This window comes from Zootoca vivipara, chromosome 3 (genome assembly GCF_963506605.1).
Source record: "Zootoca vivipara chromosome 3, rZooViv1.1, whole genome shotgun sequence".
Lineage (NCBI taxonomy): Eukaryota > Metazoa > Chordata > Lepidosauria > Squamata > Lacertidae > Zootoca > Zootoca vivipara.
In genome coordinates, this window is record NC_083278.1 from 74,939,473 (window position 1) to 74,963,844 (window position 24,372).

The following is a 24,372-nucleotide window of genomic DNA, read 5'->3' on the forward strand; positions in this document are numbered from 1 at the left end:
CAGGCATCCCCAAACTTCGGCCCTCCAGATATTTTGGACTACAATTCCCATCATCCCTGACCACTGGTCCTGTTAGCTAGGGATCATGGGAGTTGTAGGCCAAAACATCTGGAGGGCCGCAATTTGGGGATGCCTGGCTTAGACTCTCCATGGTCAATTGCTTTCAAACACACTTCTCTAGTTTGACACTAGAACTGATTCCTTTAAACAAACAAACACAACCTTCAAATACCATGGCTATAACAGTAATAAATGCTAAAGATGTAACACTAATAGTCCAAAGCCATTATCATAAACATTTCTAAGTTTATTCATTATATACAGAGAGGAACTCTCAATCAGTACTAGCTATGGAAGGGGAAGGGAACAATTTCTATGTTTGAGGGATGCATTCCCTCTTTGGTGGTTTCTCAGGAGTCAGATACTGGGGTTGGCCAGGGCTGTGGGTAGGAGCAGAACCAAAAAGAGGGTGAGGCCAGAGCCAGTAGTGGGCAGACCTACCCCTTCCCTCTCCTGCCTCAAGAAAAAAACCGCCCCTGCATGGTTCCCCATTCCTGAATTACAACACAAAAAGTTCATCACATTCCATGTGTCCAAGAATAATGGCTGTGGCTTTGCATCTAATATGAATGTGGAACATTTCATATACTTTTGTGCACTCTTCTGCAAGCTGTATGCCAATCAATGGGGAGCAATGGTGGGCAACTTCTGTTTGTGCACTTCTCAGAGATACCTGGTTGGGGGAAGCAAGAGTTGGAATAGATGTACCTTTAGTTAGAGCCTTTGGGACCATTCTTACAAATAATCTCTTCCGTTATTTGAAGAATTTTTTTTTGAAAAAGAGAATATAAAAACAGATCTAGTGATATGTTTAGATTAAGTTATATAAGAGGAGATATAAATGTATATAGGTATTTGTGTGAGTATAGATAGTAATGTTAAAAGAGGAATATCAAGTTAAAGAGGCTATATAAATGGAAGCAATATATAAATGATTGGAAGTGAATTTAAAAGTGAATTTCTTTTATGTATGGTTCCCCCCCCCCATTTCTTCTTTTTTTCTGATCTTTTTTTGTTGCTTTTTTTTGTTCCTTTTTCCATGGTATGTAAGTTGTGTAATCTTATTTGCTTTTTAAAAAATTGAATAAAAAATATTTTAAATATTTTTTTCCCCAAATCTCTTCCGTTTGACAGCCCACAGGGTAAAAGGGACAGGAATCTAACGAACCTTAAAACAGTACAATGGAAACAAACCAGAAAAAAATTCACTGAACATACCAATTGGACCAATCGAATTGCTCATGGCATATCGTAAAATTTGTTCATCTCTGTTATACAAGACAAAGACACTGTCCACTGATAGCTGCTGAGTCGCTGAAACTGGATGGTGAGAGTCATCGTGAATGCACTCCTCAAATGTGATTGTCTGCCGCCATTGGTATGGAACTGTGTAAGATGGAGACACCCCATCCCTTTCTGGTTCTGTCACTGTATACTCTCTAGTAGATGACGATGTGATAACTGAAACAAGGAAATTATCTTATATTAAGAAGGGAATTAAAATATTGAGTAAATTCATTCAATCTTTTGTACTCACATATGAGTGTATTAAAAAATAACAAAGTTATGATTGTTACTTTATATAAAGCTAGAAATTTTAATCTGTGTATTGAAAATTTGTATAGCAACCAAATTCGATGAAAAGATTAGTCTAAAAGTTCTTCAGATGTTACAGTGACAAGCTTCTTGATAAATGTAAGACAAAACAGAAGATTCCTCTTGCAGTGCTCATTCTTGTCACAGGCTTAGACAACTTGTTAAAATGAAATGGAAGTAGCAAGGTTTCGCAGCTGTTCAACTCACCTGAGCTAGAAGAGTGATAGAGCTCAGTGTAGGGCTCTATATGAACAGAAGAACCAAATGGGATCTCAGGCACTTTGCCTTCAATTTCTGTGCTGATTGTAAGATGTCCATGTTCATCAATTCCACTGAATTTTTGTTTAATGGTCACCCTTTCATTGTTGTTGAGGAATGTAACTTCAGCTTGCCTTGTAAACTCACCACCTAGAAGATTAATAAAAAAAAATTATTTCTGTTTTTAAATAAACATTCACAATATGCTAAAACACATATAGTTGAGACCGCAGTCTCCTTAAACGGAATGTGCTGTCAAACCTACACTATGGAATCTGGTTATAATTGACGGCCCCTTCGTTTTCCTGGTTAAAGAGAAATGTATACATTACCAAAGACTGAAATGACTGAAGGGTTCTCCAGCATTACGTCTGTTAAGTAATGGATTAATAAAGTCTCCCAAGTGTCTCAGTGTATCAAATCTATCTAGGTTTTTGCAATCATCCTTTACAGAATTTGAAAAACCTTGAGGAGAATGTGGGACAGTCTTTTCAGATGTTGACTGAAAAAGCACTATTCTCACCTGGCTTGCAGACTGGCTTGTGATTCATTTGGTGACAGTGTGTAAACTCACTTCTCCCCATTTCCTGGACACAACTTGACCACAGCCTACTCTAAAAATGGCATCCCTATGTGATGGAGTTTCCAGAACTGATACCAGCAAAATTTGAGATGGAATTGTCAATGTATGTGTCATTTTCAAGTGTGATCTATACTGGGATTGCAGAGATGAAGATGGAAAGTTTGATTTAAATTTTAAATGCCCAAGTGCTGGTACTTGCATCCTATTTTTGAAGGGTAAATACATGAAATGGACAAGGCACCAGCCCCTTAAACTCTCTAAAAATGAGTTGAAATTAACAACCCCCTTATCCATTTCACCTAAGTTTGCCTTCTTCATCCATAGAACAGTGGCAAGAGTGGCACAGGAGCTTTATTGGGGAATCGAGCGGGTTGATGAAGTTCCCCAAACAGCAGCAGGTGGGAATTCCAACTGAGGGAAGAACAATTTCCCCTTCCCAAGTGGAGTAGCAATGGTAGGATGAGTGATTTTTATATGGGTGTCCAGTTTTTAAAGGCATAATTTCTGTGCTTTAAGCTGCCCCTGCAGCAGAGGTACAGTGGTACCTCTGGTTACATACTTAATTAGTTCTGGAGGTCCGTTCTTAACCTGAAACCATTCTTAATCTGAGGTACCACTTTAGCTAATGGGGCCTTCCGCTGCTGCTGCGCTGCCACCGTGCGATTTCTGTTCTCATCCTGAGGTAAAGTTCTTAACCCGAGGTACGGTACTACTTCTGGGTTAGCGGAGTCTGTAACCCGAAGTGTTTGGTTTTTTTTAAATATATTGAGATTTTTTACAGAAAAAAGAAAACGCAAAAAAGAAAAATCAAAAGAAAAAAGAAAAAAGATAAAAAGACGGGATAATAATAGAACTAAACAATATCTTATTACAATCTTATCCCTGACTTCCCTGTCCCTCCCTTCCCGAGTCTATCCCAAATCTAATTTCACAGCTTTCGCTATATTAAGCATAATAATTATACAATTCTCAAACTCTTAATTTTAACTATTTCTATTAATTTCCCTTAGCCTTTAATTTCCCCCTAAAAAGATATATCTTTTCCTAATTTCAAATTCTGACAATCCCCCATCCCATATCTTAGTCTCAGATCCCACCCCTCCCTCCCCCAGGTAGCAGTTTCCCTAACTCCCCGACCAGCTTCTTTATACTTTGTACCCCCCTAGTGAGAGTGGGGGGATGCAAGCCAGACAGAAGACTGGTTAAAACAGGGGACAGTGAAAATGAAGATGGGGGTGGGAGATTGGCTGAAGATTTAAAGCAACAGAACGGGAGGAAGGACCAATGGGGTGGTTTGGAGTGGTTAAGAGAGGGAGTGGGGTGAGAAAGGTATATAATGCAAATAAATGGATGGATTAAAAGATTTGAAACTGGACTGTAACCTGAAGTGTTTGTAACCTCGAGGTACCACTGTACAGTTATTCCTTCTGGTTACGCATTGCATTGGAACTACTTGTTATGCCATTAGTATTGAATTAGTAGGATCTGAACATAGTGCTAACAACAACAAAATGCTTTTTCACACAAAAAAGCTGACAAACAGTACTGGTTTCAATTGGGGGGGGAGAATAGTACTGATTTCAGAATAATTTCTCCCAGCTTATTTTTCCTTAAAAACAAAATTCATGGTAAATGCTGTTAACTTCATAGGTATCAGCTAAATGTTGTAATTCTTGAAATGAGTGAACTTTCTCCCCTGTGACCTTTCAAACAAAAGAAGTATTTGAAGGAATATCAGTGGGGCGCAGCTGTTTTGAAGCAAGAAATGTAAACAATTAAATTCAAGAAAAGCCTGAAGTTGCCCTTTGCTCAAGAGTTTCCTGTCTGCTTGCTTCCTACTGATCACTTTTTAGCTTTGGTGCAATACCAAAGCTACATAAAGGGGAAAGGGGTTGTTTTCACTCCCCCATAGGCAGGTAGCATGATGAACTGGTGGTTGTGAATGTCCTTTCCCTACATTTATTATTCAACCAGTCAGAGGGAAGAGATTTCGGTGGGAGCTCGGTTTACAGCACCTTTTCCACCTGCAAAAATTGCCGTGCCATTAATTTTATTAGTTATTTACTTATTGAATTTACACAGCCACCCAGACGTAACTTAAGATCACAGGACAGCTCAGAAAACAAATACAGGTATTCTCTGCAGTCTGAGTTATTACTGTCCCAGTATTCAAGCTTTCCCCCCAACTTTCCCTTTTGTTTCTCTCCTTAAGTATCAAAACCACATGCTGAACACTTTTCTCACTCCTCTCTGATTAGTTGTCCTTGAAGCTACCGATTTTTCTCTGGTTTCACTGTAGGAAAACTGGGGCTACACAGTATGTGGGGGGTATTGTTTTTGTTTGTTACTATGGCATGTATTTTTATATTGTAAACCGCCCAGTGATCCTCAGACAGCATAGAAATTTTAACAACAACATACAGCACAATAACTAATAAAATCCAAAACCACAATTAAAAATATGTATTGCTGCAGATGGCTCCTCTTGTTACTAGCTTCTTCTGTGACCCAACTCTCCCTCCATCTAATTTCCTTTCCTTCGTCTAGACCAGGCATCCCCAAACTGCGGCCCTCCAGATGTTTTGGCCTACAACTCCCATGATCCCTAGCTAACAGGACCAGTGGTCAGGGACGATGGGAATTGTAGTCCAAAACATCTGGAGGGCCGAAGTTTGGGGATGCCTGGTCTAGGCAGTCCGCAACACCCTAGACAAAATCACCAATGCTTTACCTCTCACCACTTGCTAGCAGCCCAGAAGTAAGGTCACTACTGGGATGGGCAGAAAACAATACGGACTTTTATACCTGTGCCTGATGACTCTTTGCTGTCACTTGTTTCTCTAAATTAAATGTCCCTGTCTTACAGAAATTAAGAGAAGTTGGTGTAACGTTGCAAACATGGTCTGTGGAGGAATATACCGTAGTATGTTTCTGAGGCACGTCTTTTGAAGCAGAGATTGGCAACAACGAATTTCTTTATTTTACAACAGAGTCCCTGTGAATTGTCTACAAAATAGATACGTGCAACTTTTAAAAAGCAACGGTAAAATTTTACCAGTAATGCTGAATCCATTTTTATATCCTTGTTGCTCCACAGCAAACATCCATCCAATGACACCTCCGATAGAGGCAAGAGGAAGCAAGGAGAAACCCAAAGCTTCTGGAATTGTGCTGATTGCAGTATATGCCCGTCCATGGTTCATCACGACGTAAGAGTGGAGGTCAGTGTTCTCAAATACAATCGGGACTGGATTGTTCCCTACAAAGATCCGTCCTTTGACTTTTCCATTGACTCGCTGAGGAGAACCTTATAAAACAAAACCAAAGTAGCCAGGTTATAGCACAGCCCTTTCAACATAATAAAGTTAACATTTCTAATCCGGATTGATAAATAATTCTATATTAAAAGCTACTTAAAAACACTGGTTGTAAACTTTGTATGTTTATTACAATATAAAAGAATAACAGAACACAATAATCAGAAACTAGGCACTGCCTTATTCACTTTAGACAAATGAACCACTTATTTATATATGTTGATATTTACATAGAATATGTTTGCTATGTTCATCCATACATCTTTAATCTCTATTTGTAAATTGCTGAACTTTATATGCTGAGAATCAGTTCTAATTTCAACTAGTTTCCTAATTTGGAATAAAAAGTGCACTATCTTGTTTATTTGCTTCTAAAGTTCAATGAAAAGATTAGTCTGTCAATGAACTTCATAATTTGATCATCCAATGTACAGTAGTATTACATAATGTAGTTTCTTCTGACAATTTAATGAGTTTCACAAACCAAGTTCCTCTAGTGTTTTGCAGATCTCTAGTTTTCTTGAACCTTTCTTCAGTAAGAGGTTTAAACACAAGCATAAAATCTTAACCCATTTATCAGTTTGGTTAACCAAGTATTTTTATCTCTAAGTATTAATCTACAAGGATGGTAGATGACAGCATCCTCCTTTTATCACTGCAGCATGTTCAATCCCTATGCTTTGCATTGCCGGAGATATGATGGAAATAATTGCATTCAGCAGGGGGGGGGGGAATTGATCATTAAAATGCATGTGTGTGGTATATATTAGAGTCATGAGTTTTGAAACAATTTTTAAATTACCTTCTGCTACGCACTGCCTGCCATTTCCTTTGTAGCCAGCACTACAACTGCAACAAAAGCCATTTGGATAGTCTGTGCAAACAGCATGAACTGAACACTGATGACGGTTGTTTGCACAGCTTTGCTGGACATCTGTACTGTAACGAAACACTGCAGAGGGTAAAAAAGAAAAGTTCTCAGCATAATGCATTTCAGAGAGCGGTCAGAAATGTTGCCCCTGTCCTAGCCATAAAGCATCTTAATCCACACATGGTGAGTTTTATTTTCCCTGTCACTTTGCTTGGCAGCTGTGAAATAAATAGTCATCTGGCAGGACAACAAAATATACCACCACTGGGAGACAACAGGAGACCCTATTCCAGCTGCAGGAGTGTTGTCTCCTGCACTAGCACTGCTGCATAGCCCTCTGGTTATGAAACACAAATCTAGATTTATGAAACAGAAATCTAGTTATTTTCTGTTTTGCTTTTGCTATTTTTTAAAGCTTTTTTATTGTGTTTTGTACTTCACCTTGAGATGTGTGGAAGGTGATAAATAAAAAAATAATCTGAAGGGAAGATACATGCCTGCATGTACACAATAGACATTTATTCAGGAGGACTTTGCCAAGTGTCCCTGGGCATGGATTTGTTGGCCTGTATTTTGAAACATGAGAAGCACCTTAAAATCCATGGTTCACTTCAGGGACATGTAATGGACATACTTTGTGACATATAAAGCAGCCTTCAGAATGACATTAGCCATTAGCAGGCATTTGGTTCATGGGGAAGTAATTACAGCTTGCACAGGGGACAAATCTATGGGTCACTGCAGACTGTACAAGCAGGACTATACTGATTTCCAACATAGTCACAATGAGTCAACCAACATTTTGATTCGCAGCACTCTCCTTCCTAGCTCAGTTGGTTAGAGCATGGTGCGGATTAACCCCAAGGTTGCAGGTTCAATCCCCATATGGAGCAGCTGCATTTTCCTCCACTGCAGGGATCTGGACTAGATGATCCTCAGGGTCTCTTCGAACTCTACAATTCTAAGATAGTTGTGAACCAGGATTTCTATCACAGGTATTTATATTTTGCTTTTGAACAATTATATTAGGGAACACAAATTAACATAACAGCACTTATTACGCTACATGTAATCATTATGGTTTGTTCATTTCAAAGGGCTGTTCTTGACTTGACAAAGTATTGCCTTTCTTATCTTACCTAGGTGTTCAGTCTAAAAGGCCCTCCCACATACATTCACACAAATTTTCCCAGTGGCTTACAGATCAATAAAAACAGGAACCCTGACCTCAGGCTTACAATCTAAAAGTTATAAGCAAAAGGGTAACAATATGAGGAGGAAGGAGGACAACAAGCAAACTCGGGTATCCATTTTTAAGTAATGAAGTTCTTATACTGACCAGCTAGACTGGAAACAGTTCAGGGACAGGAAGAGCAAAAAGGAATAGGTCTCTCAGCAGAGACCTGTTTGCTATAACCTGGCTGCAGCCAGATAGAAGTGGCTGTGCTTCACTTCTCTCCCTCTGAAGTAATGGATGTGGCAACTGAGATATCACATCTGAGGAGTGATAGTACAGTATAGATCTTTATAGCCTAGCAGGGACTCCCAGGGCGTGCAGGAAAACCCTGTTAACCCCTACCAACTGGCTGGATTTGAGGGCTGCACACACACTGTTCTCATGATGCCAGTGAATATTGGCTGCAGAAAACAACAACAACTTATTATTTATACCCTCGCCCATCTGGCTGGGTTTAGGCTCTGGAGGATATGTGGGATATGTGTCCAATTCTCTCCCCCCCCCCATATATATAAAGCTCTGAGAGAATCTGGCCTCTCTGGGGAAGAGAAACAGGACTCATAGATGGTATACATACATATTATTCAAACAGGCTACTGAGTTTTGATAATGATGCTAGACAATTCTATGGTTCCGAATACCGAATGACCTTACCAATTCCAGTTTCATCATCTTCTTCTACATCAATAATCTGAGTGTGGTGCCTGGGAAATTGCTGGTTTGGAAACTGGAGAGGTGGGCTTTTCCCTGTTGGAAACGGATTCGCAGCTGGAGGATGCTCTGTTAAAGCTTGATAAGGAGGCTGAAAGCCATCTGCTTCTGCTGGCTGAGGTAAATTGTAGCTAATGTGCAGCTGATCTCCTCTGCTTAAAATATCTTCGGATACTTCCGGCTGGTTTATTTCAATAGAACCTTGCTCTGATATGGACGGTTCTGTAGCCACTTCCTGGAACTGGTCATAGTCACTGTATTCTGCAGTGGTAGCAGTCTCGGGGATTTTGGCTGGCAGGATACTATCTGAGCCACCAATCTCAAATGCCCAGACTCCTTGTTTTCCCAAATTGCTGCTCCTAAAATATAAGAAATCTCTAACTGTATATTAAAGCAAGAACTGTACATTTTATATATTTTTAAAGTTAATTTTATCTATGATTTGATTGCCACAACCACGATGCTAACACATTTGCTCAAAATCAGACTTAGGTTGCACACCATTCCATGCAAACCACTTCCCAAGGGAAATTGTACCCATATTGTATTGATTTTTCAGCAGCTTCCATGCCACCTAAGTTGGGCCTTAATGTGTGAGCAACTCATTTGTTCAGCCTATCCTGAACAAACATTCACACTGTAATGGCTCTTCCACCACCACCACCACCACCTTCTTCCTTTGTTGTCTATTTATTTTTATTTATTTGTAAGAATTTTTTATTAGGTTTCATAAACAAGGATCATAGGAATAAAAAAAATACAAATAAATAGACCAAGTCTCATGTAATTTGTCTATCACAAAAATAGCATAATAGATTTGCAGGAATATCTGCAACATATGGTTCATTTTTAGTGGTTAATATATAAGTTCTTAGTTCATGAACTGGTTTAAACAAAAACAAAGGGGAAACAGGATAGAACAGAGTTAACAGATAACATTCAACATTGTATAGCTAAATGCCTAATCGGGAGCCCTTGTGGTTGTGTTTAGATTAAGTATGAGTAATGGTCATTTTTGCTCCATGAAACAATATAAAGTGTTGGTATATTGATGAATATGGGAGAGGGGTTCAAAGTCAAAGATTATTATTATTTTTGTTTAAATTTAAATTTAGATCAAGCAGTTGGAGCCAAATGCTGATTGGGGGTATGCGTATTCAATTTCTAGAATACTGGCATATGCTATGAAATTAACCACACTGGGGTAAAACCATCTTTCTTGATTTGTCCATATGTCATTTGTACTTTATTTGTTAATCTCTCAAGGAGGGCTGTTTCCCAAACTGCTTTCTTACTAATTGTATATGATTGTGCTAGAAAGGTCTTTCCAGTACGTATCTGGTTATGTTGCCTCTCGCTGCTTATAATAAATGGCTTATTAATACTTTATTATGTAAATCCAGATTGTTGTCTTGGAATATATAAAGCTAATTCTAGTCTTACTTGCATTTGTTGTTTTGTTATTTTATTAATTTCTTGGAATACTGAATTTCAGAGTTTTATACATTCACAGCACATGTGGAGATATGTACCAAGTTTCGGGCAGCCCCTCCAGCAACGTGGTGAGGCACCAGGGTGGATCACTGCCAGCTCCCTAGCAGTTAGGTACCATCTACAGGTGAGTTTTAGGGTTAATTCTCTGTTGATTGCCAAATAGACTTGAAAGGTATTTTTGACCAAAGTCTATTCCACTGATTTGGGTCGAGTTAATCACCAAAATCATATCCCCACTAATGAACAAAAAAGGAGAGACTGGACAGCCTTGCTTTGTTCCCCATCAAATCCCCACCAGGGATGAATTTATATTGTTTATTCTTACTGTGCTAGAAGCTTCAGCGTATATTTGTTTCAAAATTTGTTTGATTTTGGGGCCAAATTGCTTTTTAGATCTTTGTTGTCTATTCAGAATGTCAAACTTGAAACTGACTTTTAGAATATGAAAATGTAAAGTGACATGCACACTGATGGTGGTTCATTAGTGACTATAACAGGTACATATAACAGGTACACAGGTGGAGAAAACTTTTAACATTTCTGATCTCTTATCTTCAAATAAAATAATAATGCTGATTTAGAAATGAATATAAAAAAAAACCTTTTCAAGTTTATGAAGATTAATTGCAATTTGTGATATAGAAGATTACTAACATCATTTACATATCAAAAGGTCTTATAGGAAATAGTTTTTTAAAAAATAAAAAGCATACTTGTGTAGATTTCCAATGAACTCTTCTTCATTAGCAATTATATTGTATATTCCAGGTTTTACCCATAAGAAGTAATTTGTAGAGGGTTGACTGAAGCCAACAACAGCAGGGATAATTTCCTTATTATTTTTAGTATGTGTACTATGGAACTGCAAACCATCCTCTGGATAAAGGAAAACAGCATAGGAACTCGAATCAGAAGACGCTAAAACAGCCTGGAATGTGTTTCTCTGTGGAGAAGATTTAAATTTTATTTATTTGCAGAAAAAGTTTGCAGGATTAGACATAAAGACGAGACTCTGGGCACACTGGAGTTTACTGTGTGCTTTCAGCTGTTTGCATTCCCAATCAATTTGCAAAGAACACATGACATCACCCAACACCAATCGTAATGCTTTCCCCTTGTAAATTCAAATTTACCTGATACAGGGATAATCCAGTATATTGGTGGAAATTACTGTATTTTTCCGTGTATAAAACGCCCCCCCTATTTTGGGGGGCTCCAAATTAAGAAAATACCCCTCAGCGCTTACCTGTGTATAAGACGAGCCCCAATTTTAAACCTATTTTTTGTTTAAAAACCTAGTCTTATACATGGAAAAATACAATAGGCTCTAAACTGCTCCACTTGGGGTCATAGAAAATTGGTTTTTATTGGTTTTGGGTGGGTCAGTTATCACTTTGTGCTGCTCCCCATCCCATGTGCCCTCCTTTCTTGTTGCTTCCATTTCTTTTTCAGCTATGCTCGTAACATAGATATATATACATTTGATCCCTCAGATTTGCACAAAGCCAGAAAACTGCACAAGCAAATGTTATTAAAAATTTACAATTGATTCACTGTGTGCTTTTGCACACTTCCTGGATAGGGATTTATTTATTTTTTTAACAAAGTGTGTGCATGCAGACAGCTGTGTGCATGTCCTGTCAGTGCTGTACTTAATTGACACATTAGAACAAAAGAAGGCAGGGACAAACACAAACCTACGGGGAAAAGACCACATTTGCTCTTAATATATAAATACATATTCAAAGTATGGGTGTAGACTACTTTGATCTAATTTGAATGGGGAAGAAAGTTGATTAAAAGATAAATATGTGGACTCAAATGTGGATAAGCCCTTTAAATACAAGTTGATTCAGTTATTACAGAATATGTAATCAAGGATTTATTATCTTTAGGAACATCCTCAAAACTATTCTTTCCAAAAAAAGGAGATTGTTTTGAACACTAAACATCACAGAGAGCTCATACCAAAATAAAAACTTAGTTGGTCTTTAAGGTGCTACTGAAGGAATTTTTTAATTTTGTTTCATCACAGAACTTTGTAATTCATAAAATGAAGAAGTCCTACTGCAGATCCAAAGCATTCATTTGACATATCAAATCTGAAGTTCTGGATCTGCATAACTAAGATAAATTTACAACCTGCATCTCTCTCTTCCAAAAAGCCTTTGTCATTCCTAGGCTGCAAGCTATATCCATTTACTAGGGGGTAAGCTCCAAGCAAAGATACATAGGATTGTAGTTTCACTTAGTTTGCATATCGTCCTGGTACTTCTCATTTGTCTACTGCTATGCCGTCACATGCTCACCTTCACTTGTAGAGCGACATCTTCTCCAGGTCCTGCATAAGGAGCCACAGAATCCCAGGTAACAATGACAACATTGTTTGGATCAAAGGCAGACTCTGGAAAGCCCCTTTTAATATACTGAGCAGCAAGCTGGAGGACATCTGGGGATGAATCTTCCCTGTAGTACACTTTCCCATGTCCGCCTGTAGTATCCAAATCAGCATAAAAGGGAGCGATACCTCCAAAACTGACCGGAAGCTGACCAGGGTTATCTTCGTCCCTTGATGGCTCACTTACTGCAATGATGCCATTAGTAAGAACCTAGAAAAATTAATTAGGAAAATGTTACAAACAGTGAATACATGCTAGATATAGGCAGGCAGGGATGGATGGACAAATCTGTCTATTTGGTTTCTTTCACCTTCTCATCCCCCCCCCAGTTTTCAGCTCAGTTATTCACATTTCCCATCAGTTTTCAAACTTTTTTTTTTTAAAAAAAGTCCTCACAGCAATTTGTCAACATTTTAGTTTATGTTTCTCATATGCGTTTTTGCTAGCAATTCCCCCTAGCATAAGACATTCAATTTTCACAAACGCAGCATTTTGAGTTGGAGAACTGCACCCCAAAATCCAGGGAAGTGCAGACTTCAAGTGCATTTCTATTTGTGCATTGTTTCAGGAAACATGAACTACGGTAGGTAGTTTTGTATAAAAAATGCTAACCAATCCTACGGTAATTTATCCCCGATTCCTACCAGCAGCGACTTCCTGTTTCACAATTAAACCAGGTTACAGAGCCTCCTTATCTGCCATGGCCTGCGATCTCTGCTATGTTGCAATGTGACATAGACCACTTAAGATGTCAAGAGGGGAAAAACCCTATACTTTGCATCTTTCGCTGATTACATTATTGCATCCTTGGCATTTCCTTATCAAAATAAGATCACCAGTGCAGTCATTCCAGGCTCTTCTCAAACAGAGACACAGCTGTGCTTTTCTCCAGAATATCTACAGGATGCCAAAAGGACAGATACAACAGACACACTTTCTGGTGAAATAAACATTACTAAAAATTCCAAGCTGCCCAAAGCTCTGATACATTAACATTTGGAAAAATGGCATAAGAAACTTTTGTATCAGTGAGTGGACAACTTTGGCAAATAGGAGTATCTGGCATTGCAGGTAGCTGGCATGTAAATCTGTGATAGGAAATGACTCGTACTGTACGTAAGATACAGAATATTGGACATGACTTTCCTAGCACAGACTGGAGATAAAATAAAAAAAATCCTTCCAGCAGCACCTTAGAGACCAACTAAGTTTGTCATTGGTATGAGCTTTCATGTGCATGCACACTTCTTCAGATACACTGAAGATACACTGAAGTGTGCATGCACACGAAAGCTCATAGCAATGACAAACTTAGTTGGTCTCTAAGGTGCTGCTGGAAGGAATTTTTTTATTTTGTTTCGACTACGTCAGACCAACACAGCTATCTACCTGTAACTAGACTGGAGATGTGAAACACAGCAAATTCTTCCAGCCTTGGAGTAGCTGCTTCACCAATTTACAGTTCAACAGGGCACCATGCCTCCAAATACAATTTTCATACATTTTGGGACCACTGAATATTCAGGATCTACTCTAGAGTGTAGTTTGTAGGTTAAGGTTAGAGTAGTAGACAATAATAGGAATTCAAAGGGGGTGGGTGTCGGTGAGCATACACAAAAACACCATTTGAAATCCTATTATTGCCTCCAAGTTTTAAATGAACCCTTTCATGATACCTAATAAAGTTGTCTGAGATAGTCATCCTAATCCTTCTCCCCAAGCCTGGCTGAGGCTTTATGGAGCAGCAGGGACACTGCCGCATCTACGTTCTATGCGTGGCATGAGGCAGAGGCAGGCAGGCAGCTTCATCAGCAAGGAGCTGGCACAGCCATTGGGCCTGAAATGGGCCCCATGCTCTCAGAACTGTTACAAATTAAAAGCTACAATAGCATCTGACCCAGTAGTGGCGCCTGCCCTGTGGAACGCCTTCCCATCAGATGTCAAAGAAATAAACAACTGTCTGACTTTTAGAAGACATCTGAAGGCAGCCCTGTTTAGGGAAGTTTTTAATGTTTGATGAATTATTGGATTTTAATCTTCTTCTTTTTTTGTAAGCCGCTCAAAGTGGCTGGGGAACCCAGCCAGATGGGCAGGGTATAAATAATAATAATAATAATCATCATCATCATCCTAAAAATCAGTTTGAAGTAGCACTGAAGCAGCAAACCAAGTTATGCGCCACAAACAGCCAAATTCTGTACTTGTATAAATATGTAACCCAAGCAAATCTTTAATAAAAATGTAAATCAAGCAAATTCACAACATTTCTCTTGTTTGCATTACCTGTTCTGCATTTTTTCTATATTTGTACAACCCCTTTTGGCTTTGCTAGTCACAGGAAGAATGCTGAAGCCTTATTCCAAACCACTAACCATTTATTCACCCACTTCAATGGCTTGAGAAGAGACTGCCCACATAGTGTATTGTTCTGCTATAATCTTTTTCAAACTGCTTTAAGATGTTATTTGATCAAAATAAAACAATAAATCTTTCTCAGCCTAACTTATTGTGAGAATATAATGGGATAACCCTCATGTATGATGCCAAATACATGGGAGGATCAATGGGATATAAATGAAATAAGGAAGTTAAATTTTCAACATGATTGGTTCTATTAGAGTATTTCAATATGTTCTGAGAATGAGTGAAAGAGCCTGCCAAAAAGGACTTGGTTTTGAAACAATGGGACACTAGAATCATGAGTGGCTACAGCTATAATCCTAACCACACTTACCTACCTAGGAGTAAGCCCCATTGAATTTAGCACAGCTTACTTCTGAGTAGACATGCCTATGACTGTGCTGTGAAGAACAGGCCCAAGGAAGAAAATAACCAGTAAGTTGAACATTTTGCGACTTAAATGAAAAGGTATTCATTAGTCAATAGAATTAGAATCTTATTATAAATTATATTTGTAAAATAAACAATTGTTTCTTAAAATTTATGAAATCTTGGGTACAGATGGCATGCATCCAGACTAAAGACACATGAAGCAGTTACTCTCTTGGAGACCTTTCATTTAGCATTCTAAGGGACAGGAAATATAAAACGCTTTTCTTATTCTAATAAATGAATATACAGTTCAACCATGAGGGAATCTTTGTTTTCTACACTTCCTTATAAGTCTACCAATGTGATGTTGGGCAGCATGTATTTGTTACAGCATAGTAGCCACCTAGATTATGTGGGGCTTACCTGGCCCCCTCCCAATATTTTATTCAAGTTGGCACCCCCAGTGGCGTAGCTGGCCGCCTGGCTGCCCGGGGCGGCAAATGTGCGCATGTGTCGCACATCACGACGCATGCATCATGACGCATGACACGGCACAGCGCGTGGCATATGCGTGTACAGGAGGCATACGCCGCAGCGCCGCAGCAAATCCCACGAGCAAGCCGTGGAGTGAAGCAGCCTCGGTTGCGTCGGGGCTTCTCCTCCATGGTGGCGGCGACCGCCGGAGGTGGTCAGCCCCGTCCAGCCTGCTGCCCCCCGCCTAGCCTCCTGCCCTATTACTACGCCACTGGGCACCCCTGGAATACAGTGAATTGCTTTCAGGTCAATGTCATTAGCTCACATAGCAGCAGCATCAACCAAAAGAGAAAGGTAAGCAAACAAAACCCAGATGCAACAAGTGCTCAATATGAAAGAATCCAGGAGGGAAGCATGTAAAAAGAACATCAGGCATCTCTTCTTTCCATAGTTAGTTTTGAACTGAATTGGGCATGCCTTCAGCATACAACAATAAGTAGGGATGGGTGTATTTTCTTTGGTATTTGAGGCTGCCAGAGGTGTATGGGGTCTAGGGGAGGGGTAGTAAGCTCTGGTGGGGAACACATCGTGCTCCTTCTGGGGCATAGCTGTCAAGTTCTCCCTTTTTTTAAGGGAAATTCCCTTATGCTGAATAGGCTTCCTCGTGAGAAAAGGGAAAACTTGACAGCTATGTTCTGGGGTAGTTTGTCCACCTTTGGTCCCTACCCAGCACTTAGCTCTCACCTGTGGCACAGGACAGCTGTTACACCCCTGGAATGGCTTCAATTGGCCAGCTAAATCAGAGGAGGGTAGCTGATGGGTCTCAAACTCTTGGTGAGTAAGGGATTTCCTCTGCATGTGAAGACAGGCTGCAGTGGATTGAACAAATGAGACCAATAGTGGATCCAACTGTCAATAAGGCAGTTTCTGGATGTGCTGTAGAGGGAAGTAAGGGGCAGGTGGAGCTCATCAACCTGGAAAGGTAGCCCATCTAGGAGAAGGAAAACTCAGAACCTAAATCTCCGTTTTCTTATGGGTAAACACTACACAAATCCCTAAGATAGTTGGATGGCTCCTTCCAGCAACATACTGCTCTGCTTTCCTTTTGACCACATCAATGAGGCAGAGAGGGTGGGGTCTTTGCATCTGGGCAGTCCAGGAGCTCCATACACTTCCCAGGTTTGTGCCCCAGGAAGTCATTTCAGTGCTGCTAACTCACCCCTGGAGGCGCGCACTATTGTCTCTGTAGACAGATAGATGCCAACAAAGGAGGCTGCCACAAACAGAATGTATTGGTTGTGTCCAGGTGCGGCAAATGGAAGTGGGGAATATGGCAACAGAAACCATTCACCACCACATCGCCACGCATGTGACAAACTGCTCACCAAAAAAAGGGGAAAGAAATGCACTAGCAAGCTTCCACACCAGCAGTTCTGAAAATGTATAATGGATTACTTTTAGTTATCAGATTTCCCACAGTAAAGGAAAATATAGATTAAATATAAAACAAGCATTGGCTCGTATTTTGATGGTGATAACATTATTTGGCTGCTGATGGAGGACTTGTTTGCATGAGCAGCACTAATTCCATAATAAACTTGCATCTGAAAGCACCCCAGTAGGAGAAGAATAATTACTCTACCAGCTTAACCCAAGTAAGGAAATGAGTATGAGTGAACATGAATTTAAATACAAATAAAACTGCCAGCCCAAACCTAGATATTCACATTATAGTCAGACTGCATATTATTAGAGAGGCATACTTATACGAAGGGGGAAACTGAACATCACTAATTGTCTGGAGACAGTAACAGCTGTAGAATGCACCATTTCCTTTTAAGGTATTACTCCATTTAATCTGACAGGACACACAACCTTGTGAAATATCTTTAGGATTCAGTACTTCTGAATTGCATAGATGGCCAAGTTACATTTATGGGATGTTAAGAAAACATGCCACACACTTTATACATAGTTCTGCCTCTCTCAGCTAAGGAAATTTATGAAAGACAGAAGGAGGAACAGGAAACAGGAAGGAAGGGAACACAGCTAAACAATTCTGTGGTTTGAGAGAAAGCAGTCCAACGTTGAGAATTCTTGTCACTTCACATAGTGGCTCAGCAATAAAACCACAAAAACATTTGCAAAGCTAAGTAAGGTTTGGTATGGTTTCAAATTGGATGAGGAACCACATGTTGAGATTCCTGCATTTCAGGGGGTAGGAATAGATAACCTCCAGATCCCTTCCAATTCTATAATTCTATGATTAACTTTCAGGTGCCTCTTGAATACAGTGAATACCTCTTGAATACCTCAGGTTAAGAACTTGATTTATTCTGGAGGTCCGTTCTTAACCTGAAACTGTTCTTAACCTGAGGTACCACTTTAGCTAATGGGGCTTCCTGCTGCCACCGCGCCGCCACCACCCAATTTCTATTCTCATCCTGAAGCAAAGTTCTTAACCCGAGGTATTGAAGAAGCACAAACTCAGGACGAAAGGAAGAAACGAGCCAAGAGGAAGGCATGTTTGGCAAATCCTCACCATGATCAACTCCCACCCAGAAACCTATGTCCCCACTGTGAATGGATGTGTGGATCCAGAATTGGCATCCACAGTCACTTACGGACACACTGTTAACACCATATTCATGGAAGACAATCTTACTCAGCTACGAGTGATCGCAAAAGAAGACGGCAGTTGTTTAAAATGCCCCTGGAGTAATTTGTAAAATTTAATTATTGCACTCTGTTGCTTTTAAATGTTTTAACATTGTAGTACACTGCCCTGAAGTTTTGCAAGAGGACGGTATATATAAATGTTAAATAAATAAATAAATAAAATTATAGTTTGTGTTCATTTGGTTGGATTTTTATTCTGTCCCACCCAATCCCAAAAGCACAGAGAAGATTACAATTTCCTTGAAACCATTTTTAAAAATAAGATAGCCTGAGGAGAAGAACATGTTTCACAAGCCATCTTCTCGAATCAGATTGGTGTAGAGATAATTTCACTGAAACTAGCAGAAAGTCATACTAAATATTATTATCTCATATACTGCAATGTATTATATCTGATAGCATCCTTGCAGTTAAACTCTTGCCTGGTCACCACAAGCAATAAGGAACTGCATCCAGCGAAGTGAACAGGCTGCCAGAGGGGACACCAAATGTTCTGTTTCTCCTCTGCCAGACGACTTTGGTTCTTACTTAGAGGAAGGGGTGGCAAAAGAGGGATGGAACATGTCATTCCTTCCAGTCCCATTTCGTGGCTTGAGGCAAAATGGGATGTGCCACCCGTCTCTGCCATGCTGCCTGCCATGACACCTCCACCTCTGAGCCACCCAACTCTGCTAACACCACCACCATGCCATAGAATGGCACCGCCGCTGCCCCACCTGCCATCTGCCACTGACATAGGAGCTGATTTCCAGCAAGATATCAAATTGGGTGTCAACGATGGCACTGCTTCTCCACCAGTGGCGGAGGTGGTGGCAACTGCTTCACCCCACTTCATGGGTGGGCCTGCCCTGATTCTTTCCACACCAATGCACCTCATGAGTAAAAAACCCCAGGCTAATAACATTTGTGGGGTTATTTCCAAAGCTGCTTGCTACTATGATATAAATATTGGTAGCTATACTGGCATATTTTTTACAATTATTTAATAGACTGATATGTTGTTGTTGTTGTTTAGTTGTTTAGTCATGTCCGACTGTTCGTGACCCCATGGACGAGAGCATGCCAGGCACTTCTGTCTTCCACTGCCTCCCGCAGCTTGGTCAAACTCATGTTCGTAGCTTCGAGAACACTGTCCAACCATCTCATCCTCTGTCATCCCCTTCTCCTAGTGCCCTCAATCTTTCCCAACATCAGGGTCTTTTCCAGGGAGTCTTCTCTTCTCATGAGGTGGCCAAAGTATTGGAGCCTCAGCTTCAGGGTCCGTCCTTCCAGTGAGCACTCAGGGCTGATCTCCTTCAGAATGGATAGGTTTTATCTTCTAGCAGTCCATGGGACTCTCAAGAGTCTCCTCCAGCACCATAATTCAAAAGCATCAATTCTTCAGCGATCAGCCTTCTTTATGGTCCAGCTCTCACTTCCATACATCACTAATAGACTGATATACTGCCCTACAATTTGAATTTTTCAGGGCAGTTCACAAAATTGCATCCGTGCACAATAATGAGTAAAATAACGAACAATAAAGCAATGCTTAAGGGCACCATCAAACTTTAGAACTGTGATGTAAAAAGGCATTGTAAAGCAGAAGTGTCTTCATGTAGCAACACCCAGAAGATAGCAGTGCAGGTGCTAGGCAAGCCACCTTGGGGTGGGAATTCTTCAAGCAGGGTGACACAACCAAAAAAGCCCTGGGTCCAGTCACACCTGGCTCACTTAACTTGGCAGGGATATCCAGACTCAGAGAAGGACCTGTGACACTGACCTTTATATCAGGCATGTTGATATGGGGAAGATGGTATTTCAAGTACCCGTATCCTAAACCACACAGAACTTTAAAAGGTAAGCACCAGCCTATAGTGTACCAATAAAAAATAATGTGCATTCAAATGGCACAGCATTTCAAGGATGTGCAGACATGAATTTTATGCTCATGCATTTCTACTTTCCCCACCTTCTTCCCTTGCACAGAGTGTCAGTTAGGTTCTGATGTTATTCTCAACAAAGGATATATTGCCAGTTTGTCAGACCAGGCAAAAAACTATGGCTTGCACTTTCCAGCAAACTCGATTACAGTCAGTCTGATTTGCAGGCAAACGCATATAATAGTTTGCCTGTTCAGACTAACTAGCAAACAAGGACCAGAATTTACTAACTGGTACATGTAAGAGGAGGAAATTTGTGCCTAACTCTTCTTGTATCAACTATGGTTTGGCATTGTATTTCACCACAGCCACACTATTCAAAGCATTTCAGTGTGTTTGGCCTTTTAAATAAGCCAAATTAAGATGAAAACATACTGAAATACCTCACAATTCTGGAAGAATACAAGGATAGCAACACCTACTGTACTGAAAAAGAGTAAAGTAAGGACTAAGAAAATAAACCATTTCAGAATTCAGCAGAACAGAACCACCATGCACTAAATCCTTGGCTGACAGATACACTGCCAAAAGAAGAATGCCAATTTACTTAGAACAGAATCTGACCCTTTGTACTCAACTATAGGGCCACAATTTTATTTGCATGACCTATAGTTCAGTGGAATAAACTGCTGAAATGAGGCAACAACCCCTCATTGAGCAGGGACGGCAAGTCTTGGAAAGGACATATCCCATCTGCTTTCTATTTTGTTTGGAATTAGCAACAATCTAGTTGAGTTGCCAAAATGGTTCTGGACAGTTCCTCCCCTTCCCACCCAGCAACCCTCTCCTTGACCTGCTCCTGCACAACTGCTTCTCCTCCTGAAATAAGCTGTTTGTCAGGAGTTGCCAGCTGCCCCCTGCTTTCAATAGGGGCTCAACTCGGCTTAGATCGATCTCTTAATGATACAACATCCCTCCGGCGGCACCACCACGCGGGGAATTTCTGGGCTTTAAAAAAACAAAAACCCCGCTGCAAGAAAATTTACAGGCGTGAGTGGAGGAAATGCCTTTTGTCTTAAGAACTTTTATGGGGAAACCTACATGCCACGGCTTAATTTGCGCTTGGTCTTTTCCCCTGGCGTCGCTTTTACAGTCATTAGGCTCAACCCGGAGAGGTCTGAATTACAAAGGAGTCACGCGGAGGAACGGCGGCGCCTCTGAGCATAGGCAGAAGGCGTCCCTCTTGTCGGGGAAGACACAGTAGCCACATTTGGAAAGGAGAGGAAAGGGCTCCAAGCGCACGAGTCCCTCCAAACAACCTTCAGACCCAGCAATTCTCCCTCTCAGGAATTAAGCAACCTCCCGCCACAGGAAGCCCTTTACCCCGCACCCCGTTTGGCCCCACTTGGCCGACAGCCTGGGCAGCAGACCCTCCGCCCCCGCCATTGCCCCACAGCAGTGACAGCAACGCCGCCTCAGCCTTCAGCGCTGCACTGAGGGGGGAAGCACCCCACGGGGACCCCTTTCCCAGGCCACTGCCCTCTCTCCCCCGGACTCACTCGCTCGCCCTCCCCCGGGGGTCCCCTCCGCCCGCTGCCCCCCCTACCCGCACTCACATAGAGGGAGTCGACGCTGGAGCCGTAGAAGCGCAGCGCGGTGCTGAGCTCCAGAGGCGGGGAATGTGAGTCGTCCCCAGCCTCCAGCTCGGCGTCGCCTCGCTCCGAGCCGAAGGGGAAGAGGAGCCCCCCGTGAGGGGAACCACTCCCGGGCGTCGCCAGCGCCACCAGCAGCGCCCACAAACTCAAGCCCCGCAGGCTGGCCATGCTCTTTCTCTCCTCGCCGACGTCCGAGCGGCGCAGACGAGCCTCGGAGCGGCGAGCCCTCAAGTTTTAAACCCCGCCGGGGCTGCGGTGGAAAAGAGGGGAGGGGGAGGCCGAGGGAAAGCGAGGAGAGGGATGGAAGCCAACCAATCCGCGGAGAGTTCAAAGAAAGACGCCCTATCACCATCAGAGGACGGGCTTCTGTCCCCCCCACCTCCCTCCTTTTGCATCCTTTGCAAAGCCATCCAAAAATCACAGCAGAGAAAACTTGAGCTTTGCTTACCCAATCTCAAGCCTCCTGGAGCCAGAGGCGTTTCCCGCCCTTCGCAGTACAGTTACCCACAATTGCTCTCTGTGAAAGCTTGGTTCTCTTCCCCGCTCATACTCATTAACGTTTGCATGTACAAATATAGAAAAGATCCCCAGTAAAGTGGAAGGGGGGAGAGTAGTCACTGATACACCCCTTTAGCTACACAGACTAGAGAGTTAAGTGTGTGGTGCCCTGGTTAAAGTATTTGGAGGCCAGGGTTAAAATCGCCACTCGAGCATGAAGCTCACTGGGTGACCTAAGGCCAGTCATGTATCTCAGCCTAACAAGGTTGTGAGGATAAAATAGGAAGCGAGAACCATGTACAAATGTACATCACCTTGAACTCCTTGGAGGAAAAGGTGACATATTGTTGGCATCTATCTGTCTCCGTAGACCAGTGGTTCCCAACAGGTGTCCGCGAGCTATGCCAGAGGGGTCCGCAAGATGCTATTATAATAAAAAATATATTCAATATATTTCGTATGATAACAGATTTTTTTGTTTTGGCCGCTTCCTGCATGAGCAGTCTAGCGCAAAACTAGAATTAGATAGAGGCAGTAGTTCTGCTGTATGCCGTTAGGTGGCGCTTTACAAACACTACTGTTTTGCAAAGAGGCAGCACGCGCATTCTACTAACGCTCACCTCCCCAAGATGCTTTGCGCGCGTTGGCTTCATTTGTGCGCTACTGCGCAGGTACCCTGTCTTCTCCATTCCCCTCCCTCCTCCCTGGCGCGCGTTGCCTCTTTGCAAAACAGTAGTGTTTGTAAACAAAGCAAGCATTTTCTTCCATGTGTTTCATGAAAAACAAATATAGGAATCGGCTCGACATGCGGTCGGATTTCAGAGTGAAAGTTTCAAGTTTGGAACCTAATATTTCAGAAATAATGGACTCAAAGGACAGATTTAACTCATCTCATTAAGAACTGAAAATTAAAACTAACTGTATACTGATGGAGTACTCTGTCGTAACTGTAAAAAACGTATAAATATAAAATATAAAAAGACTCTTAATTTGGCTCTCACTTTTTAATTTTAGGATTAGGAATTAATGGGGGTCCTTGTCACAATAGCGGCTCGATGAGGGGTCCTCGAGAAAATTTTGTTGGGAACCCCTGCCGTAGACAATGCAGGAGTGCACCTTTGAGGGTGAAGTCAAACCACTGGAGAGTTGCCATGCCTGCTGAGGCTATAGAGACCAATACGTGCAACTGGGGCAGATGAAGGGGTCCGGTTGTGCTGCTGCAGATGCACCACGGCGTTTCTTCTCCTCCCAGCAGCCATTCCTCCTCTGGTCACTACTATGGACACAAAACCTGTCTGTCTGTCTGTCTCCAGGCACTGTGATCATCTGCAATGGATTCCCATAAAGGGTAAAGGGCCCCCTGACCATCAGGTCCAGTCGTGTCCGACTCTGGGGTTGCGGCGCTCATCTCACTCTATAGGCCGAGAGAGCCAGCATTTGTCTGCAGACAGCTTTCAGGTCATGTGGCCAGCATGACTAAGCTGCTCCTGGTGAACCAGAGCAGCGCACGGAGACGCCGTTTACCTTCCCGCTGGAGCGGTCCCTATTTATCTACTTGCACTTTGAGGTGCTTTCGAACTGCTAGGTGGGCAGGAGCTGGGACCGAGCAACGGGAACTCACCCTCCACGTCACAGGGATTCGAACCGCCGACCTTCTGATCAGCAAGCCCTAGACTCTGTGTTTTAACCCACAGCGCCACCTGGGTCCTTGGATTCCCATACTGCTAAGTTAATGGTGCCAGCCCTCATGTCACATTTGTAGACATCTTTGTAATGTAGAATTAGTCTGCCGATGGGTCTAGTGGCTGAAGCCAGCTCCCCGCAGAGCACATCCTTGGGCACCCTGCCGTTCTGTGGACATGACCAAGCTAGCATAGAAGTCACTGGGACATGGTGTGAACATGAT

The 24,372-nt window shown here is 41.7% G+C and overlaps 1 protein-coding gene across 1 annotated transcript in view; it reads right to left on the reverse strand.

Moving 5' to 3' along the window:
* NID1 (nidogen 1) overlaps positions 1 to 22,206 on the reverse strand; it is a 59,896-nt gene extending 37,690 nt beyond the window's left edge. Inside the window, exons 1-8 of the mRNA XM_035108393.2 lie at positions 21,930 to 22,206; positions 12,437 to 12,736; positions 10,841 to 11,070; positions 8,577 to 8,992; positions 6,617 to 6,766; positions 5,553 to 5,804; positions 1,864 to 2,064; positions 1,279 to 1,521 (exon numbers count right to left, since the gene is read on the reverse strand). Coding sequence (XP_034964284.2) covers positions 1,279 to 1,521; positions 1,864 to 2,064; positions 5,553 to 5,804; positions 6,617 to 6,766; positions 8,577 to 8,992; positions 10,841 to 11,070; positions 12,437 to 12,736; positions 21,930 to 22,136 — 1,999 coding nt within the window. The 5' untranslated portion in view covers positions 22,137 to 22,206. The remainder of the gene's footprint in view (positions 1 to 1,278; positions 1,522 to 1,863; positions 2,065 to 5,552; positions 5,805 to 6,616; positions 6,767 to 8,576; positions 8,993 to 10,840; positions 11,071 to 12,436; positions 12,737 to 21,929) is intronic.
* Between the last annotated feature and the right edge of the window lie 2,166 nt (positions 22,207 to 24,372).